This window comes from Pavona decussata, unplaced genomic scaffold (genome assembly GCF_977016875.1).
Source record: "Pavona decussata unplaced genomic scaffold, jaPavDecu1.1 SCAFFOLD_25, whole genome shotgun sequence".
NCBI lineage: Eukaryota > Metazoa > Cnidaria > Anthozoa > Scleractinia > Agariciidae > Pavona > Pavona decussata.
This window is the reverse complement of record NW_028145448.1, coordinates 1,602,501-1,619,007: the sequence shown is the minus strand read 5'-3', so window position 1 is coordinate 1,619,007 and position 16,507 is coordinate 1,602,501. Positions and strand designations below refer to the sequence as shown.

General features: G+C 38.4%; 2 protein-coding genes across 2 annotated transcripts in view; both read right to left on the bottom strand.

The window, feature by feature from the left end:
* LOC146485730 (sushi, von Willebrand factor type A, EGF and pentraxin domain-containing protein 1-like) overlaps positions 1–10,196 on the bottom strand; it is a 112,778-nt gene extending 102,582 nt beyond the window's left edge. Inside the window, exons 1-2 of the mRNA XM_085103076.1 lie at positions 9,355–10,196; positions 7,552–7,713 (exon numbers count right to left, since the gene is read on the bottom strand). Coding sequence (XP_084959202.1) covers positions 7,552–7,713; positions 9,355–10,084 — 892 coding nt within the window. The 5' untranslated portion in view covers positions 10,085–10,196. The remainder of the gene's footprint in view (positions 1–7,551; positions 7,714–9,354) is intronic.
* A 5,418-nt stretch (positions 10,197–15,614) lies between these two features.
* Positions 15,615–16,507, bottom strand: part of LOC146485729 (CUB and sushi domain-containing protein 1-like) — a 10,098-nt gene continuing 9,205 nt past the window's right edge. The window contains exon 9 of the mRNA XM_085102931.1: positions 15,615–15,792. Within this exon, the coding sequence (XP_084959057.1) occupies positions 15,615–15,792 (178 nt within the window). The remainder of the gene's footprint in view (positions 15,793–16,507) is intronic.

Genomic DNA, 16,507 nt, shown 5'->3' with positions numbered 1-16,507 from the left:
GCCTTCGGGACTGGGCAAATACAAATTACATGCTGTTGAATCCAAAGAAAACCAAGGACAGGTGGATCTCTATCAAGCCAGATGCCCTACGAATAAATGACTCATGTTTGGAGAGGGTATCAAAGTTTAAGTTTCTGGGAGTATGACAAGTACAGGATAACCTGTGTTGGAACTTTCATGTTGAACAGACCGTAAAGAAAGCCAGCGAGAGACTGTATTACTTGCGGGAATGTAGGAAAGCAAATCTACCCACAGAGATCGGCATCGCAGTTTATTATACTGAGAAACGTTCAGCTCTCAGCTCTGCATCCCCAGTTTGTAGTGGTTTGCCGAAATACCTTGCAGATGAGTTGGAGTCCACACAAAAAGGTGTTTGGACAACATTGGGATACCGAGGACATCCCTCCCGACGTTGGAGGAAAGCCGAAAAGTAGCGACAAAGCGTGAATTGAAAAGAATTGTACATGATAAAAAACATCCAAATCAAGTTTTTCACTTAAAAGCCAAATAATGGCTGCAGCTATAGCCTGAGATTAATAACAGGACCAGTAGCAATACCAAGGTCAAGAACCTAAAGACATGCCAACTCTTTAATTTAATGGCGCGGGCTGCAAGGCTCCTTTGTTTCTGATTGTGTATTTTTAATTTTAGATCCAATGATGTAAGAATACATTTGTGTAGATGATATTGCCAGTGTCTAGCCAGTGGTGGTTGGACACGGTCCAAAGAGCATCATGGTAGCAGTAATTGGCCAATCACATCATCGTATTCTTAGAGAAGATCTTCAACCGAATAATTGCTTCGTCTTATTTTTAGTTCTTATTAACCGAGCGGGAGGTCTGTATGGGAGAATCTTGACCGAGGTCGCCAGTACAGACCGAACGCAGTGAGGTCTGTACCAGCGACTGAGGTCAAGATTCTCCCGTACAGACCGACCTAGCTCGGTTAATAAGATGTTTATTATATGACCAAACAGGAAATCAAAAGGAAAAAAGTGTATTTGTTCCCTTGCGCGGGCTCAAGCATTTAGCTGGCTTACTTCTGTCACTAGTCTCCAGTCCAAACGGGACAAAAATAACTGTTCAAACTACAGCTTTGTAAAAACTTCGTCAATGAATGAAGACAACATAACCGTTGTTTTCCTACAGACTCAAGGAAAATTTTCTAAGATGCGACCAAAGGTGCAACAAATTTTAATGCCTGTCTGTGCCGCGATTGCTCAGCGATCAGTTCTCATTCAGCCTTGCGATCTTTGACTGATCACCACAGAAAACGTTAATGTTAAATGTGCAGCCTTCAAACTTGTCAATATGTGCTCCGGCAAAAATTGCCTGAGGTTGGATTTGTTGGACTGTGAAGACATTTTGCTGAGTTTTAGTGGAGGCACTGACTTGGTTTTCTTCGAACTGAGCGGGTGTATCTGGTCCACGATTCAGGACAGTAGACATTTCTCGCTGTCGCTTGAGAGATGCTGAATGGTAGCTGTCGAGGCTTTTCAAATTTTTATGACCATTAACTGTGCAACGAAATTTGGCTGAACGCCTGCTTCGAGGAGTCGTCCAACACTGGTCTTCCTAACAGAGTAATTAGAAACCTTCTTCTTGTTTGTTTCATCGAGTTTGGCTGAAGCAAAGGCGTCTTTAAGGAACTTGCCAATTTCATCCTTTCCGAGGAGCCTTAATCCAGATACCATACTTTGTCACTTGGTTTTCGTCGGTGATTTATGGCGAGATAAAAAGGAGCATTTGGATCTAACATGGCTTCGGAACGATGGCTTCGAAACACTTTGTAAAATTCAACTGCGCATCTTGACCTGTGTTTGCTTGCATACGCTTTCGGTTCAAAGGCTCTTTGATGGCCACCATCTTGTCCGGTGTGTGTTTTGCTGACTTCAACACAAGGTATTCAGAACCGGTTTCTGGATCATTGACCAAGCCTACATCACCCCAATACAGCTTACGGCTCTCATCTCGAGCCCTCCAGCCGAAATGGAGGGAAAGAAACCACCACAAAGCCCTTTGTAATGATTTAGGATCCTGAACACCGAACTGGCCATTTTCAAAAAGTGCATCTTCTTCAGCTTCAGTTAGCTCTCTTGTGGCATTTGGACGGTTTCCTTTTCCTTGGCGAACCAGGTTCTTTCGTTTGGCAACAAGAACCTCTCTGGACTTGGAGAACTCGTTATCATTAAGAATGTTGATCAGACTTCCTTTTTCATGCAAGTGGCGTTGAAAACTTCGCTGGAAGCCGCTCAATGTACACGGTTCGTACCGGTGCCATCTTGTTTACGAACGGAGATAAAAATTTAGACAAAAGAAGGTCGAGCTCATTGGCAGGTATGTTTTCGATTGCTCTAGACTCTTTCATTGACTCACAAAATTTCTTCCATGCGTTTAAGTCGCTCTTAGTCTTGTATTGAGTGTTTTTGGATTTTTGCGCTTGCAAAAACTTCTCAATTTCGTCTTCATCTTTGCTCGTAGCTTTCTCGGCTGGACTCAAATTTGCCAACGTTTGCTCATTCTCTTTACCTGCTTCCACGTTCAGGGCTACTGGTTCTTCCGTTTAGTACTGTATTGACAGGAACAAGCCAATTTTTTTTCTTTTTTGTTTGTAACTTTTTGAGGACAAATGTTACAATAAGATCGGTCTAGATGCCAGTCTAGATGGGAAAATCTAGACCGCCATCAATATCAATTTTAGCCAATCAGTTTCTTGAATTTGATCGTTTCCAGTCCTTTTGAGACACGGCCATATAATAAACTATTTTATTTAGCGTGTAGACTGCTTTTCCTCCAACAGAAAAGATGCAGCAAGCCAAAAGGTATGTAGCTGACCAGTGATTGTATTTTCTCATAATTTTCTTGGTTATTGTCCTCAATATTCGACTTCCTTGGAAACCTGTCCAATATGTCGGCTTTTTCGTCACGAGCAATGATCAATGAACGCGTTTGCTATTTGACGCAATATCGTCTGGGTTCCGAGTAAAAAAATTACACCATCTGTTTTATGAAGAGTAACTCTTGGATTTTAAGGCATCGCACCCAATTGCACCTCTTATCGTTTACCTGCTATGTCCGTTTCAAGTGTGGCAATTGTGGGGAGCAAAATTGAGCGAGTCGTGATGTAACGTAAAGATTTATTTTGGACGTTTTCCTTTTTGCTAATTTTGTCTCTAGGTTTACAACTAAACCTAAAGTGAGGAGGGAGAACCCTAGCAATCTAGTAAGCGAAATTAAGACAGAACTGCCGGATGAAATGGAAAAAATTGATACATCTGAGCCCAGTAGGACCGAAGTAAGGAAGGCAATAGGGCATCTCAAGAATGGAAAAGCATCGGAAATTGACAACTTACAAGCAGAGCTGCTTAAAGCTGACATTGACTGTGCCACCACTTAAGTCAAGGAGATCTTAGACATAGTATGGAGAGATGAGAAGACACCAAGAAAATGGAGAAAAGGACTGATTGTCAAACTGCCGAAAAAAAGAAATCTGAAGGAATGTAAGAACTGGCCTGGAATTACGCTTCTGTCAGTTGTCAGCAAGGTCATGGGGAGAATTGTGATCGACAGGATACGAATCGGAGTAGAGTCGAAGCTCAGAAAGGAACAAGCAGGTTTTCGACCAGGTAGAGGACTACTGAGCAAATTTTCATATTGAGAAATATCATCGAACAGCCAATAGAGTTGCAGTCAGCATTGTACGTTAACTTCATTGATTTCGAGAAAGCGTTCGATTCAGTTCCCAGGGAAAGCCTATGAATATGAGAAGCTACGGCATACCATCCAAGATAATCAACATGGTGAAAGCTCCTTATGGTGACTTGCAATGCGCAGTAGTGGATGGCCAGGATACAACGGAAAGGTTTAAGATCAAAACTGAAGTGAAACAGGGCTGTAACATGTCAGGTTTACTATTCCTACTAGTCGTTGACTGGGTAATGAGAAATACCTCTCAAGAGGGGAACACCGGTATAAGATGGAGGTTCACCAGAAAGCTTGAGGATCTAGACTTTGCGGATGATATAGCCCTTTTGTCATCAACCAGGCAGCACATTCAGGCTAAGACCGATAAGTTAGCCCATGAAGCAGAAAGAGTGGGACTGAAAGTCAATGTAGACAAATGTAAACTGCTAAGAATAAATTCGCGGAGCAACGATGTGGTGGAGGTAAATGGACGAGGAATAGAGGATGTTGATAGATTTGTGTACTTGGGTCCTACAATTTCCAAAGAAGGCGGGGGCACTGACGACATCCACAACAGAGTAGTCAAAGCAAGAGGGGTATTCTTGAGATTGAAAAAGATTTGGAGTACCAACAGCATCAGTCGACGAACCAAATCAGGCTATATAAGACACTGGTAAAGCCAGTCTTGATGTATGGCTGCGAGACGTGGAAGATGAAAAAAAGTGATGAAAACAAAATCGACGTCTTCCAAAGCAGATGTCTTAGACGGATATTTAAGATACACTGGCAGGAAAGAATTACAAACAAAGAGGTCCTGATGATGGCTGAGATGGAAAATCTCAATGAGGATGTGCGAAGGCGGAGATGGAAATTCATCGGCCACATCATGAGGAAAGAACCGAATAATGACTGCAGGACTGCATTAACCTGGACACTGGAAGGCCGACGAAAACGGGGCAGACCAAGGACAACATGGAGAGGGACGGCGGAGAGGGAAAGGGAAAACGCTGGATGGAAGAATTGGAGTGAGGTACAAGTCGCAGCGGCTGACAGAGCTGGTTGGCGGAGTTGTGTTGAGGCCTTATGTGCCACATGGCACAATGTGGATAGGTAACAGGTAGGTAAAGTGAAATCTATAGCCAGCTGTTCTAAATAACCTGCTATTTCACTTTAGGACAAAAATTTTGGGGCTTCAGGGCTATGGACTGTTGTTAGATGTCACCTAAAATATTATTATCACAAGCACAGATCCACAGAAAAAAAAACTTAAAAGGGAAAACACTTGCGACTTAGTTCCATAAGTTAAGAATCAGTTTTGCAGAAATTATATTCTACTTATTCTTTTAAAGTAAATCTTGAATACTTGTACGACAATTTAGATACCTGAGCAGTATATTTATACGCTCTTTGCATCATCTATATATCTGTATATGTATATTTTCATATATTCCCGCACATACTTATTTAGTCACTTCAAGCAACAATTTTATATCAATTCAAGCATGTATGAAGTCTCAAATTATTATTTTGATTTCAAAAACTGACCGTTATAATTTATAAGCCCACTGACCTTTCAAATGTTTAATAAAACGTCACGTGCAGTGGTTTAAAAGCCGAAAAAACCTCCTTCTTATTAGTTTGCGATGTTTAATGTTTTTCTCGTATGCTTATTTCAAACGTTCACAAAAGCATCATTATTATGAACTCTCTTGACACATACTTTTCCAAAAACTTGCAGCACGTGCTTTATTGGGTCTACTACGCCTCGTTGTTTTGAATCGCGATAAAACACTGCTGCTCGTTTTTTTAAACATTATTTAATTACCTCTGTGCTTATTCTGTAAATATATATTGTGTATAAATTGTATATAACAAGTATAAATTGTATATAACAAGTGTTGTTAATAAAAGGGATTGACAGCTGAATTGCAAGATGATCTTCAAAGTAGATGTATGCTAATCTGTTCTCAATTACACTTAGCTATTGTCAGTAGGTGAAATCTCTGGTATACTCTGCAAAGTATGTGGAGTCGTCCACCTTCACACTGGCGTACAAGATACACTTGATGTAAACGGGCCCTTATTTTAGGGGTGGGGGGCATACTTTGTGAGCATAGTTCCCCTTAATTTGTATTTCAATATTTCTCCAGTCTAATTACATAATTGTTGGATATGTTGTAGATTTAAAGTGACAAGTACATATGCAGGAGAGGGGGACATCTAGTGTAACTATAATGCTGTGTTCCTTTGTCAAGTTTGGTCTCTGAATTGCAATTGACTATTGTCAGTGGCTGAAATTTCCGGCATGCTCTGCAAAGTATGTGGAGTCATCCACCTTCCAGTGGTGTACAAGATACACTTCGATATAAACAAGCCCTTAGTTTATGAGTTGGAGTGGAGGGCATACCTTGTGAGCAGAGGTCTCCTCAATTTGTGTTTCACTATTTCTCTAATCCAAATACATAATTATTGTATCTGCTGTATATTTAAAGTGACAAGTAATATGTAAAGGAGAAGGGGGCATCTTCTGTGACTGTGACTAGTTTGTTAGAATATGGAAATGAGCAATCATTTTTAGGCAGCTAATTGTACTTACTATCAATTGTTAATGTTCATTAGTGATTCCTTACCACCTTGCTATTTGGCTTTCACACTATATGTTTGAGAGAACTACTGCACATAATTTGCACAGCATTGTTTTGAGCATTGATGTTGAAAAGGCCTTATTTTCTTTAAATAAGAGAAGAAGCATGCACCCAGGGCCCCTCACCTAGCCCATAGACTGTCTTTCATACAAAGTAAGGGTATGCCCAATAAAGAAAGGTTGACTATTTGGCATTGTTGCAAGGGTTTTTCACTTATTTATTTCATTCAAAATCAGTTTGATGTTTTCATTTACCTCCTGTTAACATGTAATGTAATAAAACAATATTATTGAAGAACTTATTGTATCAAATTTATATTTAGTACACGTGTGCGGCTAAAATCTATGACTCTTGCAAGCTGAACTTGTGAACTTTCCATGTCCCAATTTCATTTGCAACCACTATGCAAAAAAAAATAAGACAAAATTCCTATCCAGCGAGGCCGTGAAAATCTTTATTTCCCTACAATCCTTCTTCACTTGATTTTGTATTATAATATTTGCTATTTCCACCACAATTATATTCCAGTAGTTACGAACTCTCAATATTTCAATATGCCGGAAATTCGAGCCAGTGATATCAGAGGAGGACGACAGGATTGCATTTGTAATTGAAGGGTAGTGGTTAAACCGGCTTTAGATAGATTGATTGATAGGATCACAGTATAGGACCAATGTTTGAGCGTTAAATTAGTCAATCGATGTACGCTAACGGTAACCGGAGAAAACTGGTCAAATAAATTGACGAATTAACCAATTTTCTGCCTTTTTGAATTGAAAATTGGCCATTCCTTGAGATCTGCACAGCGCGAAGTTTTGTTACAATTGAGTTCGAACCGACAACTCGCCCCATCATGATTTGCGGACCATGTCCAACCACCACTGGTTTGTAGCCATCGCATGACCACACGAGGATACTCTACGCTAATACTAAAGCAACTAAAAACAGTACAAGAAATCAATTTTACTGTGCCAGTGTCCCACTTTGCAGGGAAGTTATCTGTTACCTTAATGCAGCATCTAAAGGGTTTGGAAACAATTTTTTTTAAAGTTTTTTTTTTTTTTTTAACAGCTTTATTGGGTGCTCCTCTTGCAATAAATAATATAAATTAAAAGTAAGATGCGAGACCCAAAAGGGGGAGTTGCAACGGGACGAACGTTCCTTTCGAGGCACTGCCTGTTCCAATCCAAGTTAAATAATTACAAATAATGAGCACCACTTACAAAAGCATTGTCCTACGTAGCCAGTTCCATAATATCCCTTAGGGCATGCGCACTTGTAGTCTCCGTACACCAAACCGCAGGCGCAATCTGCGCGTTCATCACAATTGCCGTTGCATTTAGAACCATCCGCAATTTGTGTATCCCATACTGCTTCATAAGGATCTGCACGAAATAACAGTTAAACAAAAAAAATAATAGATAATAACAAATAAATAAAACTGAATAAAACAACCTACCCCTGCGTTTAAGCTGTTAATGAATAACCTCTCTTCTACAAGAAAAGTTGGATATTCTGGGTCTAGAATGAAATTAAAGCAGTTGACCGCCTGTGACGTCCTTTGAATGGTTGGCGTTTTAATTCAGTATAATTGGTGATTTTAATTTCAACAATAAATGTCCCTTACACGAGGAAGATGCAGATATATCGAATCTTGTGAAAACGTAGCGGGATTCAGCATATTGTTAAATTTGGCGTTATTTTGCTCTTTCGTTTCCATTCTGCGGCCTGGCTCATTACTAAAAGAGTTTGAGTTTGATTGAGGAGAGACTATACTATATAATTCTTGTCAGAGGTTAGCAAAATCACGAGAAGTGTGCCAACTTTAAAATCGTACTAACCAAAGTAGACAGCGACCAATCGTGAATATTACGTTTGTTCGAGAACCATAAGGGATTTAGTTTCTGACATGAAAATCGAATTTTGAGAAAAACTTGTTGCCTTTCGCTTCAATAAACGTAGTATATTTTCAGTGCGTCACTGAATCTTCAATATGATCGAAGTGTAATTCATCAAAGGGAAGCAAAGCTAGTTAAACGTCTGGGATTATCTATTAAAGAGCACAAAATTGATCTCTTGCAGGATCTTTTATTTTTATTTTAATGTTCTTAAATAGAAAAAAAAAAAACGAATTTCGATTCAAAAAACCTGCAAAATGAAGAAAAGTCATCGACGTAATGGCAAGGGTTATTTGTTCATTTCGGTGGAGAAAAAGACTTTCTATGTGATAGATTTTTATTTTCTTGTACACTTATGTGTCCTGTTGGGGACCAATCACGCTTCTTGTAATGATGGGCAAAAAAGTAATAACGAGGTGGATCACATGAAATATCCCAATATTGAAATGGATAGAAAATTCGAATAATTGAAATGGAAAAGAATCGTCATTGAAATTTCATTCTTCAATAATTGGTCTGGTAAAACGAGTGATAGAATGATTTGTATCGAATAACAACAACTGGTGTTACTCAGTAGCTGGTGGCTGAATTATCGACATCATTACCTTAAGGTAATTTGGAATAGACAAATCGTAAATTATCAGTTTAGGTATCTAAAAGTGCTTTTTTTTTCTCAGTCATAAAATTGCAATTTTAGAGCAACGTTTTGAATGCAAATAAAGATTATTGAACTTCGACTCTCTATACTAGGAATTGTACTAAAGGCTCGTCAAGATAAAGTTTCCGATTTTTTTTTAACTTTCAAATCAGTGATCGATAAACAGAAGAGGTGCCACTAATAACCATTTGCTGCTGATGCATTTTCTTTTTTTCAGAAACCTTTGGTTATTAAATGTGGACCAAGCATAATAAATCAGTGCCACCTTACGATGTAAGCACATAAGTGAAAACGTTTGATCAACATTTAGCTTTTTTCCGCTTACCCTGTGTTGTTAAGTTAGGAGTCAAATAATGTTAAGTGTGACCGTTTCTTGAAAGCTCTCCCTAGTAAGTTTGTTTTCTAGTTTATTCAAGTGGTTCTTTGCTAACTTCATCGTAGAAGATAGAGTTAAAGTAAAACCATATTACCTCCTCTAAGGTAGGTCGCAAGTTCGGCAAACTGGTCAAAGTCTTTCAAATGGAATGCCCGCTTGGTTGGGTCGTCAACAAGCAGCTTCAAATTGTCATAGTCTACATTGTCCCCCACAGCTATGGCGAAAATTTCCGCCCCTGCCGTTAGTAGGTCTCTAGCATAGGTAACTGGACTCGGATCACTCCGGGGTCGGTTCCAAATGCCATCGGTTATCAGGAGAATAGCAGTTCTAAACGTACCAAGTGTTCCTCTTTTTTGACCACTATCTTTTCCAATGCAGACGTCTGTGGCCAGCCCGAAAGCCGCTTTCATGTTCGTTGCAAAGCCTTCAATTCTTTGAGACATCGGATTAAACTGTTCGTTAAATGTGCACTTGTTTTTCGTTCGGTCTGGGGCGGAAATTTGTTGAATGAAACGGCTTGCTGTAGATCCAAACGGAATCACTTCAACGCGTGTTGCTTCGTATCCGACGCTAATTTCGTTTAGCAGATTCGTGATGAATTTCTTTTCCTCGTTGAACTCGGATCCACTTAAACTGCCGGAGGTATCGATAAGGAACAGGAGATCGGCCTTTCGGTTTGCGTCTTCGTTATAGCCGTAAACGCTAAAGTTGTCTCTGAGTATCTTGAGTTCTGTTTGTGATACATCGAGCCAATCCTGATTTTGCGAAAAAGCAATCTTAAAATGGGCAAAACAGAAAACCGCGAGAAAGAGAAAAACTTTCATTTTCTCTTAGCTAATGCAAAGGTGTGAATGACTTTGTACCCATGAGAAATACCAAACGAGTACTCGAGTTCTGGTATATTGTCATGATAACGATGATAATCAACGAATATGTTATGACAGCTGGGTAAATATCATGAAATCATCCAATCAGAAGCCAGTCGTGAGATTGGACGCGTGAGAAAGAGTTTATTCACCTGTGGGGTCATTTTCCGGGATTCATAATTTTTGAAGATAATTTTTCCTATTTTTTTTTTTTTCAAATAAGGTGCCGTTATCTGTCTCCATCTTACCACAGTTTTTACTTCTTTTTCAATCACGACATGACATTCTTATTCTACCTCAAGCAACACTTAATTTATCACGAGTGCTCGGTTAAATTCGCAATCACTGTCTATATATTTTCTTAAAAATATAAGTTAATCATATCTTAGCCAAATATGATTAGTATTTATACATACAAATGTGAATGACTTTCATGTTCTGAGTTCATGATATACCCGTTAAGAATAAATGAATATGAATATATATGAAGCACGTACATACGCTCTGCGGATGAAAGATCACATAGAAGAACAATTCTCGCAGAAAAAAATATCAGGGTTGAACGGGAGTTGAATCCATGAACTCTGGGATGCCACTTTTTTATTTTTATTTAATTTCATTTTTAATTCTTATTAAAATTTTTTCTCTTAGCTAACGTAAAGGGGTGAATCACTTTGTACCCATGAGCAATACCAGACGAGTACTCGAGTTCAGGTATATTGTCATGATAACGATGATAATCAACGAATATGTTATGACAGCTGGGTAAATATCATGAAATCATCCAATCAGAAACTAGTCGAGAAAACGTAAGAGATTGGACCCGTGGGAAAGAGTTTGTTCACCTGTGGGGTCATTTTCCGGGATTCATATAACTTTTGAAGAATAAATTTTTCATTTCTTAAAATAGGTGTCTTTTTCTGTCTCTATGTTACCACAGTTTTTACTTCTTAAACAATTAGATCGTGACATTCTTATTCTACCTCAAGTAACACTTAATTTAACACGAGTGCTCGCTTAAATTCGCAATCACTTTCTATATACTTTGTAAAAATATAAATTAATCATATCTTAGCCAAATATGATTAGTATTTACATACAAATGTGAATGACTGTCATGTTCTGAGTTCATAATATACCCGTTAAGAATAAATGAATATGAATATATATGAAGCTTGTACATATGCACTGCGGATGAAAGATCATCAGTAGAAGAACAATTCTCGCAGATATCTACGCAACCAGACTGTTGCAAAAAAAATAAAAATTAAAAATAAAACAGGCTTGAGCGGGATTTGAACCCATGAACTCTGTGATGCTGTTTTTTATTTTTATTCTTATTTATTTTTTACTTCTTATTTGATTCAGAGAACCACTAACCCTATACACCCCAAATAATCATATTTTTGAATAAATGTTTGAAAGAAAATTCGCCCTGAGTGGGATTTGAACCCACGTGCCCCCGCTACTAGTCGGGTGTGATAAACACTACACCACGAGGACAACCACGCTGGCAACGTAGTAATCGAAGATGTCATTAACATGGTTTGGGGATGTGGGCCTCCCGGGGAATTTTTATTTCAAGGTGACAGGGTAGTGGAAGCCTATAACTCCATTTGCAACCCATATAAGGATCAAGTTAATGATGCACGACACAAGGCCAACTTAGTAGGTTACAAGGGAGGATCCACGAAGGATACAGGCTATTTTTAATTAATAATTACTGAATATATAAGAGAACCACTAACCCTATACACCCCAAATAATCATATTTTTGAATAAATGTTTGAAAGAAAATTCGCCCTGAGTGGGATTTGAACCCACGTCCCCCCGCATATTAGTAGGGTATGATAACCACTAAACAACCACACTGGTGACGCAGTAATCGAAGGCGTGATTAACGTGGTTTGGGCATGTGGGTCTCCCGGGGAATTTTTCTTTGAAGGTGACAGGGTAATGAAAGCCTATAACTCCCTTTTATAACCCATCTAAGGATCAAGTCAATGATGCACGACACAGGGCCATTTTAGTGGGTTGCAGCGAGAATTTTGTAATTAACCAGGAAAAAACACTGTTTTTCAGGAAACATTTACTTTATTTTCACTATGTTATAAAAGAATTGGTTCATGCTTTTAGCTGTGCGTATATCGAGTTATGGATGCACTTGGGAAGTTTGGAGAGCACTCAAGAAGCTAGAGTTGCACGCCTCGAGCAACTCTTACGCTTCTCCCGTGCTCTCCAAACTTCCCAAGTGCGTCCATGCATAACTCGATATACGCACGCTAAGCATGAACCAATTCTTAAATTTTCCATGGTTAAAGTGCATATGAAATAAAAAAAAATTTGCCTTGTGTGTTTGTTTATATCCTCATTCATCGAAATATCCGGTTTTAAACTAACTAAAGCTCTTTTATAAGGTATTTTGCTCGCCTCAAAGTTCGAAATTGGCGCTTCGAAGTGTCGCCGTGCATCTTGCGTCCGGCCAAAGTGATCAGATTTTACCGGATGTGACGTAGCCAGTGGTTCAGAAAACACGGGTACTATGGCGGAGAAGAAGGCAAAGAAAGGGGGAAAGAAGTATTGCTCGGCCGGTGGCTCCGGTGAAATAAACTATGATAACATGACAGGGACACTGGACATCACAATGCATTACTTTCCGTCGGACGAGAAGTTACGTGCAAAGTGGACACGTTTTGTCACAGGGAACCCACACAAACTGTGTGACCGTTTGTATTTCGAATTTATAGAGGAAATGTATGGGAATGTCAAAAATCCTCGTATTATCGTACTAGATTGCGATAAATATTCTCATTTAACATCAAAAAAAGCGTATTTTCACCTTAAATGTTGTGTGTTGTCGTTCTTAAGGTTGACGACGGCGATTTTAGCAATTTGAAGGGTTCGGCGTTGGACGTTCACTAGAGTGTAATAGTAGGCTGATTTGAGCAACAGAACGGGAACGTCATTGAGGACGTTAGAGCGCGCGGAATAGTCTGGATGCGAGTCTATTTCGACTATATATGGGCATTTTTGATGCGCGCGCCGTTGTCAACTGACGTTCCCGTTCTGTCGCTAAATCAGCCTAGTGGTCTATCTACTATTACACTCGCGTGAACATCCAACGCCGAATCCTTCAAATCGCTAAAGTCGCCGTCTTCAACCTCAAGAACGACAACACACAACATTGAAGGACGTTCGCGCTAATTGTTTATGCGCCGCTTCAGTGCGCAAGTAACGCGCACGCCACGCAATGTCACGCGCAATTCATGGTTGACGATACACGGAGCAACACGGAGGTAAACAAGCATGTCGGCCGATGTGACAGATTTAAAAGGAGGGAAAAGGGGGAAATTCATCTCCGTTGCACAGTTTTGAAAACGAAAACTCGACGTGAAACGATTAGACGGGTTAAGGTTGCAACAAAAAGTCCAAGATAAGGCTTGATACCTGCGGGTATTTCGCTCCAAGAGATTTGTATATTTACTTGACTCTCGATATAACAAAATAATTGAAATGCAATACTTTATGTAGTCTGTTCGTCAAACGAAGTCACCTTTAAGCTTTTTTGAGTTTTGATAGTAAACGAGAAAGTTTTACCTTTATTACAAGAGAGCAATTTTATTGATCACCAATCCCGCGTACAATCAACTGCACATACCCATTCTAGGTAAATAAATAAACTTACTTCTTACATTTTCGCCTCGCTAACGGCTATAGGTGCATTTTCTTGGCATTGGGTAAACAGCTGGATAAGTTTTGAAGGTAGAAGAACAATAAAATAATATGGGAGAGAAAAACGAAAGAGGCTTTTCTTTGGAATTATACATGACACTGACATTTGCATGAAATGAAACATGACCTGTAAATTTCCTACAAAATGTGTCACAATTTAGCAATAATTAACCGCGCACAACAGAAGCTGCAAAGTTCCGCAACAAAAGCAACCGTCGTATGTCGTAACGCAATCACCGCAAACGTTTTTCAAGAAAAGCTGCAAAGAGAAACAAATTAAATGTCGAAAGAAATTCCTACAATTCATTAATAAGGTATCATTTAGATAGAAGAAAACTAGAGAAATCTAATTTCACTCCGTAATTAAACAATTAATAGAAATACCAGAATGAGAAGAAGACATGAAGGTAGCTCACCTAAGAACATAACAAGTAGAAAAGCCGGCAATACCCTTTGTAGGTAAGTAAAAAATTAGTAAAAAAAAAAATTGCAGCAATTGCTCCGTAACAATGACATAACACCGCCCTACATTTTGTGCAGAGGAAGGATTGAATCACTTCAGCAGAGAATTCCTCAAAAAACCAGCGAACAAGGTACGGCTCAGCAGGGGAGAACACGCTGTTATGAGATCATCTTATTCTGATATTTTACAGATTTAGTTTTTAGTTGGAGAGGCTGAAGCCGGTCAACGAGAGCCAAAAAAGTGTTATCTCAGTCGCTTAATTGTTCAATAAAATAGATTCAACAAAAGAAAAGCAGCAGCAACTCTGATACCCAAATTCAATTCGGACAAAGAAAGTAGTTACACGAGCCGTTGGCGCCGGTACAATTATGACACAAACACACAGTGTTGTATTTAACTTTTAAAAGCAGAGGAGTCAATGAATGGTTCACTCTAAATCTTCTTAATATGTCAGATCAGGTACTCAGCTTTGTCGGGCTTTTGACCTGAGATCCCTCTTTTATCAATAACACTGAAAATTCGTGAGCAAAGTTGAGTATGCCAGCAGTCTATTTTCAAATATCAGGTTTCAAAATTGTAACGTTTTTTTTTTCCTGGTGTCCGAGCTCAGAGGACGGTCGAACGTCGTTAACATAGGCTTTGATTTCATAAGTAAACGTAACCTAGTTTGTGCCTACCTTTCGATTGTCTTTAATCGACTTTTTTTTTGTAATTTCTTGCCCGCATCTTTCTCGCCTTCCAAGCGAGAGCAGTTCCTAACATCCACCAACTGAGCGCGGAGCGGAGGAAGGAAAAATAAACACATCATTTGCTGTTGTTGTTGTTAATGCAAATAGCTAACTTGTTTTTCCTCAACCACTAATTAACTCTATAGCAAAGTATTACATTCCTTTACATAGTCATAGTGGCTGGCAGTTATGAAATTCAACCAAGTTTAAAATTTGAATTTGTAACTCCATGGTTCCTACAGCGTGAGTGCATAAAGGAAGGCCGAATTTAGTTAAAATGAGCTTTGGCGAATAGAGTAGTTAAACGTAACATCGAAATTTTATTAGAATGTTAATATTATTAGAATGATTAAACTTTATTGAAATATTCCGAGCAAAATCGATATTTACAAGTTAAAAGTACAAAAAAAACTATTTAAATTCATGCATCATCACTAAAAATATATTTGGAAGTTAAAATACAGTCCAGCTAAAATTGCGAAAATTAAGAAAAGAAAAGATAATAATAATAATAATGATAATAATAATTTCTTTTAACTTAATCTGGGTATGCTGCAGACGTTGCTTAATTTGATTTTAGAGATTTCTCTCTCTGGTAGCTTCCGGCCCACCCAGCATGAAATCGGCCATCAGAATTGGCCCCGTTAGTGGTGAAGTGGATCCACAGATAACTGGCGGAAGTGAAGGATCCAGAGGGGACGATGTGTCCTCTCCAGCCGTTCGTTTGGACCTCGTCGCCAAATCTGTACATAAAACAAAAACATACATACATAAAATTTTATTTCCACTCGAATTTGAGAGTAGCTGGTAGCTAGAGTCTTCGAGGAGAATTAAAAAAATTACAATACATATACAAAGCCGAACAAAAAAGGAAAATAAATAAATAATTATTATTATTATTATTATTATTATTATTATTATTATTATTATTATTATTATTATTATTATTATTTTTTTTTTTTTTTTTTTTTTTTTTTTTACTATTATTATTATTTCATTCCTTTTTTATCGCATGCCATGGGTGCTGCCTGGTTCACATAGTTTGCAGTACTTGACATCCATAACCTGTTTGTATAAGTATAGTCCGCTTTACCATAACCCTATTCTTAAGACAAGAAGAGCGAATTATTTTAAAAGAGAAAGGAAACAATGTTGTTGTATAGTTGTTTTGTTTCAGAACTTTGGAGATGTTCTATAAATTTTCAAAACATTTTTATATACATGTCTTTGAGGGAGATTTGCCGAGAAAAATTTAATTTGAGGATGAAATTATATCATCATTACGTACTAAATTACCCACTATCCTCCAAAACCTAGTATGGAGCCGATATATTGAAGCGAAATCGAATTCTAGAATACCACATTAAATCGTCCCCAATTAGTGTTGCAGAACCTAATATCCTAAATCATTCATTAAATAAATCCATTTATTGCGCAGTTATAGATAAAATTTCGTTA